General features: G+C 36.6%; 3 protein-coding genes and 1 long non-coding RNA gene across 5 annotated transcripts; 3 read left to right on the forward strand and 1 right to left on the reverse strand.

The window, feature by feature from the left end:
• Positions 1 to 8957: 8957 nt before the first annotated feature.
• LOC138882762 (putative late blight resistance protein homolog R1A-3) lies at positions 8958 to 9459 on the forward strand. The gene is made up of 2 exons (XM_070163392.1): positions 8958 to 9305; positions 9439 to 9459. The coding sequence occupies exons 1-2, from the start codon at positions 8958 to 8960 to the stop codon at positions 9457 to 9459; spliced, it is 369 nt and encodes a 122-aa protein (XP_070019493.1).
• A 9-nt stretch (positions 9460 to 9468) lies between these two features.
• Positions 9469 to 10284, forward strand: LOC104217285 (uncharacterized). Its single transcript, XR_011404344.1, has 3 exons — positions 9469 to 9988; positions 10065 to 10112; positions 10197 to 10284. It is a non-coding gene; the product is annotated as an uncharacterized lncRNA (long non-coding RNA).
• A 294-nt stretch (positions 10285 to 10578) lies between these two features.
• On the forward strand, positions 10579 to 11316 carry LOC138868164 (putative late blight resistance protein homolog R1B-16). Its single transcript, XM_070163393.1, has one exon. The coding sequence runs from the start codon at positions 10579 to 10581 to the stop codon at positions 11314 to 11316; it is 738 nt and encodes a 245-aa protein (XP_070019494.1).
• Positions 11317 to 11963: 647 nt separating this feature from the next.
• LOC104217283 (putative late blight resistance protein homolog R1B-14) lies at positions 11964 to 15327 on the reverse strand. Of its 2 annotated transcripts, XM_070165195.1 has the most exons (4): positions 14516 to 15327; positions 14047 to 14251; positions 13927 to 13974; positions 11964 to 13840 (listed from the first exon to the last, which is right to left on the reverse strand). In XM_070165195.1, exons 1-4 carry the CDS (start codon positions 15072 to 15074, stop codon positions 12727 to 12729), a joined length of 1926 nt encoding a protein of 641 aa, XP_070021296.1. In that variant the 5' UTR covers positions 15075 to 15327; the 3' UTR covers positions 11964 to 12726. The 2 variants fall into 2 exon arrangements, with proteins under 2 accessions (XP_070021296.1, XP_009765786.1); XM_009767484.2 differs by having other exon boundaries at positions 14047 to 15326.
• Positions 15328 to 21138: the final 5811 nt, after the last annotated feature.

The following is a 21138-nucleotide window of genomic DNA, read 5'->3' on the forward strand; positions in this document are numbered from 1 at the left end:
TCTGTATAAACTAGCATACATTCTGTTTAAGATGAACTGTTAGATAGCATGGCTCAACAGTAATGACAGTATGACATAGACAGCATGTTTGATTTAGTATACATTCAGTTCAGTATAACACTTGTTTGGTTTAGTTATGACTCTATAACATAGAGTCATGGTAAGCACTTGTATGTATTTTGCCTAGACCACTGAATTGACAAATCTGTGGTACTAGGTCCGGGATAAATGTATCCCAAACAAACTCTCATGCGGTCGCATTAAGAGTTTGGCTATGAAGGCCAGCTTTCCTGTCAGATTATGTGCTCCAATATAAGTTCGTGTCGGGTCTCGGTATAGATTCCTTGTTTCAAAATAATGTGATGAATGTTGAGGGAAGCTAGTAGTCGTTTTGAGGTCAATTAGTCGTAATTTTCCTAATAAAACAGCCAATTTCGTTTATCAATTTCAAATAGGTTAGAGTTAAAAACAGAACTTGGAGGTCGTTAAATATAACTCAGTATATGTTGTTAGTTTGCTTGCAATCTCACTTAGCAAATTAATAAGCGCGTTCACTCGATGAAGACAAAGCATGAGGTGACTCTCACCTCATAAATATTCAATCAGGTAATCAAACAAACTTAGGTTCGGCAAACATAATAAAGATTCAGTCTGTATTTGTTCAAATAAGTAAGTTCGGTATCATCTTTCTTTTAGAGACACACATAGTAGAAATGTCGTCACTGTAGGATACCTTTCTAAAATAAAGAGACGAGCCTCGCCAAATAAAAAATGCAAATTGCGGGGCCCTCGATAAATAACCATAATAAATATTTTAGAATTCAGGCTAGGCCGTTTAGCGAATCTCACGGTCCTCCACTAAATAATAACGCGCTAGACTCTTCAGGCACGGTTTAAGTAAATTATATTCTTAAATTCGGGTGCACATTGATGTGACCCAAATTCAAATCTCAACGAAGTCGAAATGTGTTAACAACTACGGGTGCATTGATTGTGACGTGGTTCGAGATGCATTTTCACGACGTTGCAATTCTATAAAAATAAATGATAATGATAAAAGCGGTTTTAAACTTAATAAAAGCACATATAGTCATAACATACTTGAATCAGATATTTAGCCATTATAACAATTTAAGCGACCGTGCTAGAACCACGGGATTCGAGGGTGCCTAACACCTTCCCTCGGGTCAACAGAATTCCTTACTTAGAATTTCTGGTTCGCAGACTTCATTTGGAAAAGTCTAAAAATTCCTCGATTTGGGATTCAAGATAAACCGGTGACTTGGGACACCAAAAGCCAAACCTTTCCCAAGTGGCGACTCTGAATTAAATAAATAATCTCATTTCGAATATTGTCACTTAAATTGGAAAAACTCCACCCGCGCATCTTAACCCTTCGGGGCTGGGCGCGCAAAAAGGAGGTGTGACAGTACTTAGAGTCGGACTTGTGACTTTTCCTTGAGAGAGATAAGTGTATTTCCATTAACCTCATTCTGAGTGCGACTATCCTAAAAGTGAAGTTTGCTTAGGGAGAGTTGAGGATGTGTGAGTTTGGGTTCAACAATGACCAAAATAATAGAAAAGAGTTTCTTTGATGTGTTAAGTCAACTCTTGATGCTCTTGTGTCGCACTAAATCCATGGTGTTCAAAAGAGTGAATGTTGTTAATGATTCATTTGAATTGAAGGAAATTGTTAGTCCTAATTGATGCTAGATGAGGTCATTTTAGGTCGGCTGAATTTTTTTGGATTGACTCTTAAGGGGTGAGTCTTATTTTGTTTGCTTGAGGTCAAGCAAAAGCTTAAGTTCGGGGGAGTTGATAACTAGGGATTATGATGCAATTTACACACCTTCTTGCTTAAGTTTTGATTAGAAATATGTACAAAATAGTCCCAAAGGATCACATGTTGTACTTGATTGCAGGGTTTGGTCAACAAGGTGATAATTTGTCAAAATTCAACTCAAAAAGGAGTAAAACATGCACAAGTACCAAGAACAAGGCCAAGATCAGTCTAACAAGATTAGTGCGGCCGCACACCATTCTATGCAGTCCGCAAAGATGAAGTTCAGAGAGCATGCAATTCAGGCAGCCATGCAATGCGACCGCAGAGTATTTTGTGCGGACCGCATTGAAACTTGACCGCAGTCACCACCTTTGTCAGCATATCAGCAGGATTCTCTGTAGTATGAATTTTCTTCACCGTGACTCCACCTTCTTCTATGATTTCTCGTACGAAATGATACCGAACATCAATGTGCTTCGTCCTTGCATGATAAACTTGGTTCTTCGCTAATTGAATAGCACTTTGACTATCACAAAAAATTGTGATACCTTTTTGTTCAACACCAAGCTCCTTTAGCAATCCTTGAAGCCAAATTGCCTCTTTCACAGCCTCTGTAATAGCCATGTACTCTGCCTCTGTTGTAGACAAAGCAACTGTTGACTGCAAAGTAGACTTCCAACTAACTGGTGCCTTTGCAAAAGTAAACACATAACCAGTAGTTGATCTTCGTTTGTCCAGATCACCCGCAAAATCTGAGTCACAATATCCAACTACAGACTGATTGTCTTCCTGCTCAAAAACTAACCCGACATCTACAGTATTATGAATATACCGTAGAATCCACTTCACAGCTTGCCAATGCTCCTTCCCTGGATTGTGCATATATCTGCTAATAACTCCAACAGCTTGTGAAATGTCAGGCCTTGTGCAAACCATTGCATACATCAAGCTACCAACAACATTTGCGTATGGTACCTTTGACATATACTCTCGTTCAGCTTCATCCATTGGCGACATAGTAGTACTTAGCTTAAAATGGGAAGCAAGTGGAGTACTAACTGGCTTAGTCTTGTCATCTATGCCAAAACGTTGAAGTACTCTCTTCAAATATTCCTTTTGAGATAAACAGAGTTTCTTTGAACGTCTATCTCTAATTATCTCCATGCCAAGAATTTTCTTTGCCTCACCCAAATCCTTCATCTCGAACTCCTTCTTCAGTTGAATCTTCAACTTATCAATTTCTTCCGAATTCTTGGAAGCTATCAACATATCATCAACATATAGGAGAAGATATACAAAGGAACCATCTTTAAGCTTGTGCAAATACACACAATGATCGTATTTGCTTCTCTTGTACCCTTGCCGCAACATAAACTCGTCAAATCGCTTGTACCATTGTCTAGAAGATTGTTTCAATCCGTACAATGATTTTTCAAGTTTGCACACCATATTTTCTTTTCCAGCAACTTTGAATCCTTCTGGCTGAGTCATGTAGATTTCCTCCTCCAAGTTTCCATGTAAAAACGCAGTTTTTACATCCATCTGAACTAGTTCCAAATCCAATTGTGCTACCAAAGCCAACATAATTCTAATGGAGGAATGTTTTACAACTGGAGAAAACACTTCATTGTAATCAATTCCCTCCTTTTGAGCATATCCTTTGGCCACCAATCTTGCTTTGTAGCGAACATCTACTTGGTTAGGAAATCCTTCTTTCTTTGCAAATACCCATTTGCACCCAATTGCTTTCTTTCCCTTCGGGAGATTGGCCAATCTCCATGTATGATTCTGATGAAGGGACTGTATTTCATCATTCATGGCAATCCTCCACTTATCTTCTTCTGAACTTTGGACAGCGTCTTTATAAGTAGTAGGAACATCATCAGCTACAATTGAGGTTGCACAAGCAACCGTCTCTATGAGACGAACAGGTTTCGTTATTGTTCTTTTTGGCCTGCTGGTTGCTATTGATTCAAGTTGTTGTTGAGGTTCCTGAGTTGGAATCTCCTCTACTGGCTCTCCTTCCAGAGGGTAATCTTCATTTGTTTCCTCCTCTGCTTCTTGTGTAGGAAAAATAAATTTTCCCTCAAACTCCACCTGCTTAGAAGCACCTTCATTTTGTTTGGTATCTTCTGTTACCTTATTTACCATAGCAGATTCATCAAAGGTAACATCCCTGCTGAATATTACTTTCTTTGTCATAGGACACCATAAGCGATATCCTTTGACTCCAGAAGTAATTCCCATAAAAATAGCCTTCTTTGCCCTTGGATCCAATTTTGACTCCGTCACATGATAATATGCAGTTGAGCCAAACACGTGCAAAGAGTTATAATCTACAGCAGGTTTTCCATACCATTTTTCAAATGGTGTCTTGCCATCAATAGCAGCAGATGGTAGACGATTAATGAGGTGGCATGCATATGTAATTGCCTCAGCCCAAAATTCTTTGCCCAAGCCAGCATTGGACAACATACACCGTACCTTCTCCAGCAAGGTCCGGTTCATACGTTCTGCCACTCCATTCTGTTGTGGTGTATGTCTAACAGTGAAGTGTCGGACGATGCCATCATTTTCACAGACCTTATTGAAATGATCATTTTTGTATTCACCTCCATTGTCTGTGCGAATACACTTGATTCTCCTGCCTGTCTGATTCTCCACCATCGTCTTCCATTTGAGAAAAATTCCCAACACTTCATCTTTGCTCTTCATTGTATACACCCATACTCTTCGGGAAAAATCATCAACAAAGGTTACAAAATAGTGCTTCCCACCCAATGAAGGTGTTTTGGAAGGACCCCAAACATCAGAGTGTACATAATCCAAAATGCCTTTAGTATTATGGATCGCTGTACCAAATTTAACCCTTGTCTGTTTCCCTTTGACACAATGCTCACAAAACTCCAAGTTGCAAGCCTTTACTCCTTTTAACAATCCTTGATCTGATAGAGTTTTCAAGGATTTTCCTCCAGCATGTCCCAAGCGCATGTGTCATAGCTTGGTTGCTTCTGCCTCTTTGTCGTCACTGGATGTCACTGTCGCTGTCCCAATAACTGTACTACCGCGATAACGGTACATGTTATTGTTCTTCCGATTGGCCTTCATTACCACTAGTGCACCGGAGCATACTCTCATCACTCCATTTTTTGCAATGATTTTGAACCCTTTTGATTCTAGGGCTCCCACAGAGATGAGATTCTTCTTCAAATCCGGTACATATCGAATATCTGTTAATGTTCTGATCATTCCATCATGGTTCCTTAATCATATTGAACCAATGTCATATGCGGTAAGAGGGTTGTTATCCGCTGTGTGGATGACTTCATATTCTCCTTCTTGAAAATTTACGAATCGGTCCCTGTTGGGACACATATAATAGCTACAAGCCGAGTCCATCAACCATATGTCTGATGATATTGATGACTCTGTTGTAACTAATGAGAAGTCTGAATCATCCCAATCAGCTACATTTGAATCCATAATGGCCTTTTCATTATTATGTTTGGCCTTATTCTTCAACTTCGGACAGTCTTTCTTCCAGTGCCCATTTTCTCGACAAAAGGCACATTCATCTTTGATGGGTCTAGATCTTAACTTAGATCTTCCTTTCTTTGTCCTCGTTTGATTTTGAGGACGACCCCTCACAAACAGTGCTTCTCCTTCTCCGCCCTTCTGTTTTTCTCGCTTTCTTTGTTCATAGCTGTACAAAGCTGAACAAACTTCTCTGAGAGAAATTTCGTCATTTCCATGGAGTAGAGTAGTTTCAAGGTGCTCGTACTCATCAGGAAGTGACGCCAACAACATTAAGGCCAAGTCACCATCATCATAAGTTGTATCCATATTTTGCAAATCTGTGACCAACTTATTGAAACTGGTGATATGTTCATTCATCGTGGTACCAGGAACATAGGTGAAGTGAAACAGTCTCTTCTTCATGTACAATTTATTTTGACTGTTTTTCTTCAAAAATTTATCCTCCAGTGCTTTCCATAATTTACTTGCAGAAGTTTCCTTTGTGTATGGATATTTCTGCTCTCTAGCAAGGTAGGATCGAATGGTACCGCAAGCAACACGGTTGATAATTCTCCAATCTTCTTCTCCAATAACATCTGGTTTCTTTTCTTCAATGGCCAGATCTAGCCCTTGTTGAAAAAGGACATCTAGAACCTCGCCTTGCCACATCCCAAAATGTCCGGACCCGTCAAATATTTCGACCGCAAATTTCGCATTTGACACAATTCTTGTCATAAGCGAAGATGCCAATGATGACGTATTGTTGACACTTGATGTAGATTCTTCTTGTTTATTGTCTCCCATCTTTGACACAAATATTATTTAATAGCTGACGACACAAATCAAGATTATTTCCTTTCTGGTATGGAAGATCAGACTAAGCTGCAACCACAGAGCATACTGAGACGGAACCTTGACTCAATTACCAAGATAAATCTTTTCTGATGTTGAAGATCAGACTATGCTGTAACCACAGAGCATACTTAGACAGTACCTTGGCTCTGATACCAATTGTTGTGGAAGCCAAAGGTATATAGTGTGAATGAGTCACAACTACTATACCAAGATTATGGCAGCCACTAAATAATAAATAAGACAATAATACAACGATAAAAGAAACACCAGAATTTACGAGATTCGGCCAATTTTGTATACTTCCTCGGACACAACCAATATTTTATTCCACTCCAAAAATACAAGTGAAATAATACTAAGGAGAGAAAATACAAATGATTTAAGAAGATAAGCAGACAAATGAGAGGTGTGTTTAAATCCTAAACATTAGGCCTTGGAAAAAATCCCAAACAAAAGTGTCAACCACCAATGTGGGATATTTGACAACTTCAACAAAAAGAGCTACAAATTTCAGAATGGACTGCCTCTAATGACTCGTTTTCCAACCTATAGAAAGTACTTGTGCAACCGTGTTGGAAGCTAGAGGAAATCCCTGATAGTTTTGGAAGCAAGTGTACGATGCAACAGATTGAGGTAAGGTCATGTGGCGCCTCTGCTGTAAATGCTGCTTTGAAAATTAAGGAAATGCAAATTGAGGAGATGGGAAATTTTGAATTCAAGGTCAATATTTGGAATTGTGGAAGTCATGAGATTTGATTAGAAGGGTCAGGTTCTTGAATTATAAGTTGTGCTATGCATGAATGAAAGGCCCTTATTGTAATTGGCTTGATCTCAGAGTTAGATATAAAGAGGTAGATCACATGTCTTTTCTCTTTCAAGTAGCTTTTCTTTTTTTTTGAGATATTATTCATTTTAAGGGGAGCCTTGGCGTAATTAGTAAAGTTGTTGTCATATAACCAGGAGGTCACGGGTTTGAGCCGCAAAAACAGCTTCTTGCAGAAATGTAGGATAAGGCTGCGTACAATACACCATTATGATCCGTCCCTTCCCGGCACATAGCAGTCCGAGGATATTGTTCATTTTCTGGTATCATTTTCTTGTTCTACCAGACTAATAGGAGCAACAACTAGAGTAATTTTTCCTGTCCGCCGTACGTGCTGCTTTCAAAATTAAGAAACAACAAACTGAAGAGATGGTGAATTCTGAGATCATTAGCTGGCGGTGCAAGTCATGAGATGGTTATTTAGTTTGTATTTTCCATTTGAATTATGTATTTGATTATGGTACTTAAATTTTTAAACGGCCCCAGTTCCTGCTTTCGGGTCTTTGAGTCAACTCAAATCTCTAAAGATTGATGTCACTAGGATGTTGACATATCCCTCAAGCCTCAAGAAATTAACTTTGGCATATCTTGAGCTCCCTTAGAGTAAAATTTCCTACGTTGGTAGTTTGTCCAACCTTGAAGTTCTTAAACTATAAGGAACTAGTTTCAAAGGGAGAAAATGGAACGTTAAACGGGGAGTTTTCTAATCTTAAAGTTTTTTTTAAATCTTAAAGTTTTGAAATTAAAGAAACTAGGACTCTCGGAATAGACCGCCTCATACTCGATTTTTTAATTTTTAAAAAATATAAATATACATATAGTACTACTAATCATTAATCACAATCTTTGAAATAAAAATATTTAAAAAAAGTTTGAAAATATATTATACTACAAAAGATAACTATTCAAATCCTAAGTGCTCAACAACTTTTCTCTAGTTATATATTAGTGGTCTCTTCTTGAAAAGAGGTTTCTGATTTTTTTTCCCCCGTATCTTCCAAAATCAAAACAAAAAAAAAAACTTTTTTTAAAAGCAAAAGCATAGGTATTCACAAGTCTAGTAATGCGTCTTAAACTAGCTACTTGTACACTATTCCGAAGCATCATTATTAATTGCAAACTGATAATAAGAACGTCTCATGGGTAATTTTTTTGATAATAATTACAACTATAAACAGATGCCCCAACGTGTAATGTCTTAATTTCCTTTAAACTTTAATCTTCTAGTTCTGAGATAGATCTTTACTAACATAAATGTCTGCATGCATGTACATACCATTCAGAGTTGAAAGATTGAAAGTTGTGAGACATAAATAACATCATATATTTAGGGATTTTATTACATGCATTTAAGCCAATAAAGTTAATTCCCAGCCAGAAGGTCTCTTAGGAAGAGGACATAACTGGAATTAGGATCGAGCCCCCAAAAACGCGGAACTTGTCTCATGCCTTATATAGCTATTCACTTTCCTCTCTCATTCCGATGTGCGATTCGCCTAAGTTGACATATACAACCCTTCTTAAAGAGCTTGCCAGTATTTCTTGACCCACCCTCCATGGGCATCACATAAATTATTCCAAGTTGTTGAGTGGTCAACTAATTTTCTTCTCCTCGTCAGTTGTGCAGATGCAAAGTAGAAAAAAAAATTGACGCAACTTGCAACTACTCATATAAACTACAAATTTAATAGTACTAGATTTAAAACATAATATATACAAAAAAATGCCTACTCTGGAAAGTGGGGAAGGGCCAAAAGCCACGGGAATCAATCAAGTGGTACTATATCAATCTTATCATGCTCAATTAATTTAAGAAGAGGTATTAGAAAATTAAAAGATGACAAAACTGTTTTCTGTAGCTAATAGAACTTTTCGTTTTCCTTTGGTAGGTGGTGTTAAACCAAAGGTACGGACTTCATCCTTCATTTTTCCCCCCTCCATATTCGAAAGAACATCAAGTTCATTAAAGCAAAGGAAACGATGGTCGGCTTTGAGAGAGAGACTGAAATGCTTATGGATCAACTTGTGACTGGACCTCGGCAATTAGATGTGATCTCAATTTTCGGAATGCCAGGACTAGGAAAAACAACTTTGGCTAAGAGATTGTATGATCATGAATCTATTTCAAATCGCTTTGATATTCGCTTGTGGTGTTGTTCTTCCCAATCTTATGATAAGAGATCTCTCTTGTTTGAATTACTGAATCATATTTGTAAACTTGATACTAGTACCAAAGAAAAGAGTGATGATGAGCTAGCTGAGATGCTCTACAAACATTTGAAGGGAAAGAGGTACCTTATTGTTGTCGATGATGTGTGGAGTTGTGAGGTATGGGATGATATAAAGAGACCATTTCCAGATGACGATAAAGGAAGTAGGATTATTTTGACGACCAGACTTGAATCAATCGCCACATATGCCATGATCAATTCGAGTCATCATCACCTTCGCCTGTTCACAGAAGAAGAAAGCTGGATGCTAATGAAGGAGAAGGTATTCAAAGAAGACAATTGTTATTGTTCTCAAGAACTCGAGGAGATCGGTAAGCAAATAGCGAGTAAGTGTGGAGGATTACCCCTGGCAGTTGTATTGGTCGCTGGCCTTCTTGCAGAACATGATAAGGAAGTAATTTACTGGGAAGAAGTCGGCGAAAGTTTGAAGTCAAAAATAAAAGGTTGCATGGATATAGTTGAATCGAGCTACCAACACTTACCCATTCATTTGCAAAGATGCTTTCTCTACTTTGCTTCATTTCTAGAGGACCATCAAGTTCCTGTTCAAAAACTGATACGACTGTGGATCGCTGAAAATTTTATTGAAGCAAGAAGTACATCAAAGAGCTTAGAGATGATTGCAATGGATTACATGATGGATTTAATTAGGAGCAACCTAGTGATGGTGGCTAAATTAAATTCCTTAGGGGAGATCAAAGCAGTCCATATTCATGATTTAATACACGAATTTAGCTTGGTGCAAGCTAAGAAGGACAACTTTTCGCAGAGGATAAATGAGTAAGTAAATTTAATGTTTCTTGTTGCTGTGAACTTGTGATAATGGCACTTACCTTTCTTTTCTTTCGTGAACCAGAGTAGGTGAACTTTATTCTTCTCGCGGAAGTTGGCTGAGGAGAATTGGGTAAGTAAAATCAATTATGTGTATCTTGTTGCTGCTTATCATGATAATGCCTCGATCTGATGCTTCTTCTCCTGCCTGAACCAGACTTGGTATATTTCCATCTTCTGAGAATCGTTGTAAACGTGTGAATGTTTTAGCACCTTGTCAAGTGCTTCTTGGAGATAAATTTAGCTTTGGACGAAATATCAACACCTTACGGTTCCTTTCCAGTGTAAATTCTCCTTTTGTTGATTATGATTTGACTAAATCCTGGAAACATCTCAGAGTATTAGATTTGGGTTCCGTAAAGCTGTGTAGGACAAGTGTAGATGCATTACAATATCTAATTCATTTGAAGTATTTGGAGCTGCAGTTGTACTTGTACTTTGATCACATTCCAAATTCAATATGCAACCTGAAGGAGCTAGAGACGTTTATAGTGACAGGAATTCATGGTCAAGCCTGCAATCCAAAAACCATTTGGGGCATGACAAGCTTGAGGCATCTGCATATAAATGATCTTTATATAGATCTGTGGCCAAGTGAGCAATCCGAAAACCAATTAGAGGATCTTGACAATTTACAAACATGTTCTGGTATGGTTATTTATCCTGGGGTAGTGGGGGATCTCCAGTATTTTATGAAAAGATTTCCCAATCTTGAAAAGCTCAGTTGTCAATTGTATGGTTCAGGAACCCCTTCTGGCAATTTCTTTCCTGCTTTTGAAACTCTCAGCCAGCTTAAATCTCTCAAGATTGGTGTCTCTGGGGCGGTGGTAGATCCCTATGGTTTCGAGGACTTCACGTACCCCTCAAACCTCAAAAAATTAACTCTAGTATATCTTAGGCTCCCCTGGAGTAAACTTTCAACCATTGGCAGACTGTCCAACCTTGAAGTTATGAAATTAGAAGAAAATTCTTTCATCGGGAGAAAATGGGACGTTAACGATGGGGAGTTTCCTAACCTTAAGGTTTTGAAATTAAAGAAACTAGGATTCTCAGAATGGACTGCCTCTGATGACTCGTACCCTAACCTTCAGAAAGTACTGGTGCATAGTTGTTGGAGCCTAGAGGAAATCCCTGAATGTTTCGGAAGCAATTGTACGCTGCAACTGATTGAGGTTAGATCATGCGGAGACAATGCTGTAAAGTCTGCTTTGAAAGTTAAGGAAATGCAAATTGAGGAGATGGGAAATTCTGAATTCAAAGTCATTATTTCTAAGTGAAAGTCAATAGTGTTGATCGCTAGGGTTGTTCATTTAGGTATGCAAGGCCTCCTGTAATTGGCTTGATCTCAGAGTTCAATTCCTACTATTAGACTGTCTAAAAGAAGAATTCTTTTTATTGGCTCTTTTTTAAAATATAGTGATTCATTTGCCGATGTTAGTTTCTTTTTCCGCAAGAGCAGTAACATCCATGTTATTCTTTATCATTTGATTGAGCAGATGCTTCTTTAAGGAGCTTAATTCAAGCTACTATGTCTTGTTGTGATCAATGCATGGCCTGAGACTAACTTCTTTTACTTTTGGTTTGACTTCAGTACTATAAAGTAACAGTTCAATCCAAGATAAATACCAAATAATGAAGGTTCTGAAGCATATGGCAACCTGTACAACAACTATGAATTGCGGACTAATATAGGTGCAGTTTCTTTTTCTTCCCCTTCTTAGCAAACATTGTAACAGCTACTAATAATGAGAAATAACCACTGAAAACATTTGCATTAAAGAAAAGAGTTTAAGGTGGCCAGTAGAACTTCTTGGGGGCAGAGGCGGACCCAGTGGCGGATGCAGTATAGAACCCACTGAACCCAGTTCTTTCAACGCAGAGCATAAATTTATGTATAAAAAATTACTAAAATTGCAATAAATAATAGATATGAACCCATAACTTTAAATACTAAACCCGTAGAACTAAACTCCTAGATCCGCCTCTCGGCGGACCTATGCTATACAGAGAGGGATCATCGGTACCCGTAAAGTTAGGAAAAAAATTTCATGTATACATGTATATGTCTTTAGAAAATAATGATATATTAGTAGTGGACATCCTATATACAAAGTAGATTTTAGTTGACTCCAAAAATGTACCCATGACCTTCAAATTCTGTGTCCGCTTCTACTTGGGGGTGTTATCCAGTTGCAGATATATCAGGAATATTGCTTAATAATACATACTATCCTTTTCACCATCTGTTTTGAACTTGGAATTCATGTCGCAGCACAGCTAGACATTAGAGTATCAGTGAACACCATTAGAGTATGGAGTTGCACTCATTCAGGGGCCAATATTCCTTTCCTTTCATCTTTCAATTCAAGTGAAAAATCACACTCAGATGGGTAAAAGCCGGTTGCAGCAACTATAGAGGCGATGTTATTAATCATTGACTTGACCCATGCAAAAGGTGAAGTAGCTTTTGCAGAATTGCAATTTATAAGCTGTAAAAGATCAAGTTCTTATGAACTATAGGGGGTGCACCAAACCCCTTCAAATGAACCTTTTCTAATATTGATCACACCTTAATCAAGATTAAAATCGAATAATAGCACATTAAAAGTACTAGATCAACCAAATAACAGGAGGTCCTTGCATACCATGTGTAGCATCTGCTTTAATTTCCAGAACATAAAACAAGGTTATCTAACTGAACGACTCGTCTGATAGACTATTGACTTTCGTTTACAAATAATGACCTTGAATTGAGAATTCCCCATCTCCTCAATTTGTGTTTCCTTAATTTTGAGGGCAGCATTTACAACAGAGTAGCGACATGATCTTACCTCAATCATTTGCATCGTACACTTGCTTCCAAAGCTTTCAGGGATTTCCTCTAGGTTCCAACACCATTGCACAAGTACTTTCTGTAGGCTGGGATACGAGTCATCAGAGGCAGTCCATTCTGAGATTCGTAGATTCTTTAATTTCAAAACTTTAAGGTTAGGAAACTCCCCATCCTTAACGTCCCATTGTCTCCCTCTGAAGGCATTTCCTTCTAGTTTCAGAACTTCAAGGTTGGATAAGGTGCTGATGGTTAAGATTCTACTCCAGGGGAGTTCAAGACATGCTAAAGTTAATTTCTTGAGGTTTGACGGATATGTAAAGTCTTCAAAACCATAGGGATCTACCAATTCCCCAGAGACACCAATCTTGAGAGAATTCAGTTGACTAAGAGAGTCAAAACTAGGAAAGAAATTGCTAGACGAGTTTCGTGAACTATATAATTGACAACTGAGCTTTTCAAGATAGGGAAATCTTTTCATAAAATTTTGGTAATACACCCCAGGAAAAATAACCAGATCGGAACATGTTTGCAAGTTGTCAAGATTGTGTAACGGCTGATAGGTATATAGAGGAGTTATATGCAGATGTCTCAAGCTTGTCATACTCCAAATGGTAACGGGAATGCAGGGTTGATCATGGTATCCAAACACTATAAATGTCTCGAGCTTCTTCAGGTTGCATATTGAATGTGGAATGTTATGAAAACACAACTGTAACTCCAAATACTTCAAATGAATCAGATGTTGTAAAGCATCTACAAGTGTCTGACGTAGCCTTACGGAACCCAAATCTAATACTCCTAGATGTTTCCAAGTCAAATCATAATCAACAATAGGAGAATATACACTAGGAAGGAATCGTAGGGTGTTGATATTTTTTCCAAGTCTAAATTTTTCTCCAAGAAGCACTTGAGAAGGTAAAATATTCACGCGTTTAAAGCGACTCTCAGACGATGGAAATATACCAAGACTGGTTCAAGAAGAAGAAGAAGGATCAGATCGCGAGGCAATATAATGATAAGCAGCAACAAGATACATATAATTGATTTTACTTACCCGATTCTCCTTAGCCAACTTCTGCGAGATGAACAAAATGCACCTATTCTGGTTCAAGAAAGAAAAGAAAGGTAAGTGTCATTATCTCAGCAAGAAAAAAACACAATTAATTTTACTTACCCATTTATCCGCAGCAAAAAGTTCTCCTTTTTAGCTTTTACCAAACTAAATTCATGTACTAAATCATGAATATGGACGGCTTTAACCTCCCCTAAGGAATTTATTTTGGCCGCCATTACAAGGTTGCTGCTAATTAAATCCATCAAGTAATCCATGGCAATCATTTCTAAGCTCTTCGATGTACTACTAGCTTCAACAAAATTTTCTGCAATCCATAGTCGTATCAGTTTTTGAACAGGAACTTTCTGGTCTTCTAAAAATGAAGAAAAGTAGAGAAAGCATTTCTGCAAATGAATGGGTAAGTGTTGGTAACTCGATTCAACTATATCCATGCAACCTTGGATTTTTGATTTCAAACTTTCACCAACTTCTTGCCAGTAAATTACTTCCTTATCATTTTTTGCAAGAAGACCCGCCACCAATACAATTGCAAGGGGTAATCCTCCACACTTACTCGCTATTTGCTTACCGATCTCCTCGAGTTCTTGTGGACAATAATTGTCTTCTTTGAGTACTTTCTCCTTCAGTAGCATCCAACTTTCTTCTTCTGTGAACAAGCGAAGGAAATGAGGACTCGAATCGATCATGGCATATGTGGCGATTGATTCAAGTCTGGTCGTCAAAATAATTCTACTTCCTTTATCATCATCTGGAAACGGTCTCTTTATATCATCCCATGCCTCTTGACTCCACACATCATCGACAACAATAAGGTACCTCTTTCCCTTCAAATGTTTGTAGAGCTTCTCAGCTAGTTCATCATCACTCTTTTCTTTGGTACTAGTATCAAGCTTACAAATATGATTCAATAATTCAAACAAGAGAGATTTCTTATCATAAGATTGGGAAGAACAACACCACAAGCGAATATCAAAACGATTGGAAATAGATTCATGATCATACAATCTCTTAGCCAAAGTTGTTTTTCCAAGTCCTGGCATTCCGAAAATTGAGATCACATCTAATTGTCGAGGCCCTGTCACAAGTTTCTCCATCAGCATCTCAGTCTCTATCTCAAAGCCAATCATCGCGTCCTTTACTTTAATGACTTGATGTTCTTTCTCAAGATAGAGAAGGGAGGAATGGAAGAAAAGATGAACAGTCAACAATAAGCTCAAATTTGGTTCTTTGATTTGAAACTAGAAGGATAAGCAATGGGAATACTACAAAGAATGTAAAGAGAAGACTTTTAATAAATGCTGTCCTCAAGAAGTGGGAAAAGGTTATTATAGTGTGAAACAACTAGATCAAGCAGTTTGGTCAAACCAAGTTGCTTGTAACTTTCTCTTTTCAGCAAAAGGGACTACTTTTTTTCAACTCCACAAAAAAGACTTTTAAGGATTCGTAAATTATCTACTGGAGTTGCAATTATTAGAGGCCATAATCCTAAAATACCACAAAAATTTTTAATGCTGGAACTGTAAAGCAAATACTAGCAAGAATTTTTCTTTTTTATTATTATTAATAAAGATAGCTACTAGGGAGCCTGCCTAGTAGCATAATTTGCTTTTTAAAAAAATAGTAGCAAGAAGAAAAATACAAACAAAGAGTGAAAAATTGGAGGCGAAAATTAAAAGAATAATGTGAATGTAATCTCTGCATTTTTCTTATATCCTGCAAGCAGAACTAGAACAGCATTTTACCACAGAGCCTGCCAAGACTCACATTAACACAACAACTATAGTAAATCTAATTTGGTAAACTAAAAAATAAATAAGCCTATTATAAAATCAATAATGTGAATGTAACCTTTAAGTATAATTAGCAAATCAATTTATTTTTATAAAGAGTTCAGGTTCCGTGCACTGGCTGTGTATATATTGTAGCACGACGAATCTGCTAAAATTGCGCCAATTGCTCACTAAAATTGCCCGAAAATCTCAAACAATGGTCTTTGTTGGAGTATTAATTTATATCATCATTTTGTTTTCTTTATAATATTATTATATAAACCCGTCAACTGATGACTGTTAGTTTAACAATATGAAAACAGATCAATATGAATACAATTAATAGGTTGAAAATTTGCATATTTTGATAGACATATATCCCTTGGAGAATATTTTGACCGACCAAGAAACCTTGCTGTGGTGCACAATTCCATTTGTATATCATTAAATGTTAAATTAAGTTTTTAGGCATTTGTCGCTTGGATAATTTTGCAAATTTTCATGTTGATAGTTACAAAATTACATCCAACTTCCACATAACTTAGCAACAAAAATCATTAAAACAAAAATCACGTCTAATGTAATTAGAAATAGCGCATTTCACAATCATATTAGCAAAATTAACCACATTAATTCTAAATAACTAATTTTATTATATTATTGATTTATATTATCCTAATATTACTAATTGTCTTGAGCAATGCCAAGTGACTTATTATTAGGCTGCCAGTTGGCTTAATCTAGATACTTGAAAGAAAAAATCACATAAATAATTATTTACATAGGAGAACGAGGATAAGAATTAATTATAGAGGTCGGTTAGAATTATTGTTCCAAGCTACTTTTAGGAAAACATCAGTCGCGGGGTTAAATTTTCGGATAATTATTTTTTCCTTTGTTCTTGTTTCTGTTTAAAAAAAATATTAAGTATATAAATAAATTCAAACTGCAGTACAAAAAAGTGGGAGAAAACAGTAATTTCTTTTTGAATTAGAAGGTTTAATAAATAAATCAAAAAAAAAAAAAAACTGGGAGGAAGTATTAATTATTTAAAATTGGCATGTTTAATTTTTTTTTAAATTTTTTTTTTATCTTCTATTTAAAAATAATTTTGAAACTTTTGCTGGAGTTTTGTCCTAAAAATTTAAACCTGACATGCTATAGCGATGACAATTGACACAAAATTCATCGAAATAGTATCAAATCTTTGTCCACTATTCAAAATTCTTCAATCGTCTAAATTTATCAATAAATTTAGACAATAAATATTTGTGCACTATTTTAAATTTAAAATAAAAAACTGTCAATCCAATAAAAAAATTAATATTGGATAAAATATTAATTTCTTTTTGCATTAAAAGGTTTCATAAATAAATAAAAAAAACTGCCAAATAAACGTAGGAGGAAGTATTATTTTTTGTTAAACCTAGGAGAAAGTATTAATTTTTTAAAATTGGCATGTTTAGTTTTTTATTTTAACTTTCTATCTTCTAATTGAAAATAATTTTGAACCTTTTGCTGGAATTTTGTCCAAATTTAAACTTGACATGCTATAGTGATAACAATTGGCACAAAATTCATCGAAATAGTATCAAATTTATGACAAGTATAACATTCAATATTAGAATTATCATACCTTCTTTAATTTTGCCTCTATCTTCTACCTCTTCTATAACCTCTTCCTTTATTAGAGTCTTGGCTCCTATTTTCTTTATTTGGTGGTTGGCAACCACCTCTTCCTTTTCCACAATGATCCTGTCCATGTCCTCGACCTCTTTATTGCGAGCCACGCCTTTCATCTTTCTCCTTGAAAGAAAGTTTTGTTTGCAACGCTTATTCAACCGATTTTTCTTCGGTTTCTTCAACTGTTCTTCATGTGCTTGCAAAGAACCCGTGAGTTCTTCAATGATCATGGTATTCAAATCTTTGGACTCTTCAATAGCCACAACAATATAATTAAATTTTGAATCAAGGGACCGTAGTATTTTTGCAACGACCCTATCATCAGTCAAGTCTTCACCATATCTCTTTATTTAATTGACAATAGCCAAAACTCTTGAAATATAATCCAAAACGGATTTGCATTCCTTCATATGCAATGATTCAAACTCTCCTTTTAAGGTCTGGAGACGAACTTTTTTCACTTTATCCAAAGCTTTAAAGGAAGTTTGAAGAATCTCCCATGCTTGCTTTGAGGTGGTTGCATTTGCGCCCTTCTCAAACACCTTGTCATCCAAATTTTGATGGATGAGAGTGAGCGCCTTTTGATCTTTCTTTTTAAAGGCGGCATCATCTTACGTTCCATCACCTCCGACTTCCACTGGTTCCCAAACAGCATAGGCACCAAGCAAAGACTTCATACAGATACACCAATTTTCATAGTTCTCTTTTGTGAGCATAAGAACTTGAAATGGAGTTCCATTACTATTTGTCATTTTCTCTCCAAGTTTGGTTATTTCTCAAAAATACCGGCTCTGATACCACAATGTTAGAAAATTTAGGAGAGCAAGACAATACAAATGAATACTCAGAATTCACAACGAAGAAAGTGGAGGAAAGGATGATTTTTTGCAACTTGACTTACTCCAAATGACTAGGAATACATGGCTATTTATAGGAGAAATCTTTCATGTATCTAGCCTACACTACATGTATATATAATAACTAAGTCCACTCCTCACATCTTTCAAGGTACATGGATGACACTACTAGACATTGTATCTCCCAAAGTACATCAATATGTCCATATTCTAATACATGTACTAAATTAATATTCTAGTTCATGAACTAATGTAAACAAATGGAAATAAGTTTATATTGTTCACATTTTAACATACCCCCTTAAACTTGTTTCATCACTCCAAGAGCCATCCTTAGCTTTTGAAAGAGCTTAATCTTTAACGGCTTGGTGAAAATATCTGCAACTTTGTCTTGTGACTTTACATGCTCAAACTCCACAACTTTATTAGATATGCAATCTCTAATAAAGTAATACCTAGTATCAATATGTTTGCTCATTTCATGAAATACCGGGTTCTTGTCCAATTCAATAGCCGATTTATTGTTAACAAAAATCTTTGTTGCATCTTCTTGTAGTTGGTGAAGTTCTTCCAACAAGCTCCTTAGCCAAATTGCATGACAAACATAAGAACAAGTTGCTACATACTCCGCTTCACAAGTTGACAAAATCACAATTGGTTGTTTCTTAGAATTCCATGTAAATGCGGAATTTCTAAGAAAGTAAACAAACCCAGTAGTATTCTTTCGATCATCAATATCACTAGCCCAATCAATGTCACAACATCCAACAAGTTTTGAGTCTTTGGAAGATGGATAAAATATTCCATAATCAAGGGTACATTTGATATACCGGAGTATTCTTTTGGCTACCTTCAAATGGGAGGTAGTAGGCACTTCCATAAAGCGACTCACAAATCCAACACCAAAAAGAATATCTGGTATTGTACATATCAAGTACCTTAAGCTTCCAACAAGACTCTTGAAAAATGTGGATTGATCTTTTCTCCCTCTCGATGCTTGATACTTTAACTCTGCATTCAACGGGAGTGCTCACGGAATTGCAATTCTCCATCTGAAATTTCTTGAGAATTTCCTTTGAATATTCTTCTTGAGAAATAAAAATGTCATCCTTCCTTTGTTGCACTTTGATTCCAAGATAGTAGGACATTAAGCCAATGTCCATAATCTCAAACTCTCTTGCCATAGCTTCCTTAAATTCTTCAAACATCTTTAGATTATTTCCAATAAAGATCAAATCATCTACATACAAGCAAACAAGTAAGGTATCACCATTTTTAGCAATCTTGACATAAAGTGCATGTTCAAGTGGACACTTTGAAAAACTATTTGCTTGGAAGTATTTATGAATTCTACTATTCCAGGCTCGTGGCGCTTGCTTCAAGCCATAAAGAGCTTTCTTCAATTTCAATACTTTATTTTCATGTCGTTCAATCTTGTAGCCAAAGGTTGATTAATGTAAGCCTCTTCCTCAAAAACACCATCCAAGAAAGCCGATTTCACATCCATTTGATGAATTTTTCATTAATTTTGAGCTGCCAAAGAAATAATAAAATGAATTGTTTCTAAACGAGCAACCGATGCAAATACCTCATCATAGTCAATACCATCATTTTTCTTGTATACCTTGGCAACCAATCTTGCTTTGTACCTTTCCACCTTACCCTTAAAATTATTCTTCAACCTGTACACCCATTTGACACCAATGGTGCTTTTGCCTTTTGGAAGTATGGCTAATTCTCAAGTACATTCTTCTTGATTGCCTTAATTTCTTCATCCATAGAATCTCTACATTTGGAATTTTGGGCAGCATCTTCATAAGTTAAAGGCTCACTATCCACCAACAAACAAAAGTGAGTCAAATCATACAAATCTTTTATCACTTCCATATTTTCATACAACTCATGAAGACTTTTAGTTTTCTGAAGCACTTCACTTGAAGAACTTGAACTTGACTCATCTTCTTCTTGAACTTGTGCTGGAGGTGTTGAAGGTGGTGTGATAGGCTGCTGATAATTAAGGATTTTGACTGCTTAATTGCTCTCTTTTACTTGTGTTTTAGCTCAAAAATGCTTAAAGGCATTCCCAGAAACTAAAGAAATGTGCTTGCTTGCAGGAATATTGGGAAACGAGACAAGAAGTCAAAATCAACTCATAAAGAAGTCAAAAATGAACAAGACCCAAAACAAGGCAAAAAGGCCAGCAATGCGGCCGCAGATGGGAGATTCAGAGAGTAGTGTTTGGGCTAGCTAAAGGCATGCGGACCGCACCGAAATTGTGCGGCCGTAGGAGGCCAAGTGCAGCCGCAAACATTATTATATAGTCCGTAGGTTTGAAGAATCAGAGAGCTATTTCAAGTCCAAGCAGAGAGTGTGGACAACATCACTTTTGTAAGGCCGCATAATCAGAAGTGCGGCCACACCCATTTTTATGCGGACCGCAGAAGCCCTGATGTTCCAAGCCCAAATTCCCAAGAATACGGACCGCACGATAATTGTGCGGCCGCAGAAGCCCATTGTGCGGACCGCTCCAGAATTATGCCGCCGCACAACCTTCGCAGGGGCATTTTTGTCAGATATTTTCAACTTAGTATAAATAGAATTTTTTGTTATTTTTAGGTTAAGTTGAGTTTGCAGAAGTGGACCTTAGCCATCTTTTATACTTATTTGAGTAATTTTGTACTAGATTAACTTCTAAACATTAGATTTTCTTTGTCTAATCAATTATTATGCATTCTATCTTAATTTCTTCTTGTATTTCTTCATTTTTCATGAGTAACTAAATCTTTAGCTAGGGTTGTGACTCAACCCTAGTGTGGGTACCTAATGGGTATTTATATGATTGGGTTAGTGATATTTAACCTTGTTTATGATTGAATTCTAGA

This window comes from Nicotiana sylvestris, chromosome 12 (assembly GCF_000393655.2).
Source record: "Nicotiana sylvestris chromosome 12, ASM39365v2, whole genome shotgun sequence".
NCBI classification, from domain to species: Eukaryota; Viridiplantae; Streptophyta; class Magnoliopsida; order Solanales; family Solanaceae; genus Nicotiana; species Nicotiana sylvestris.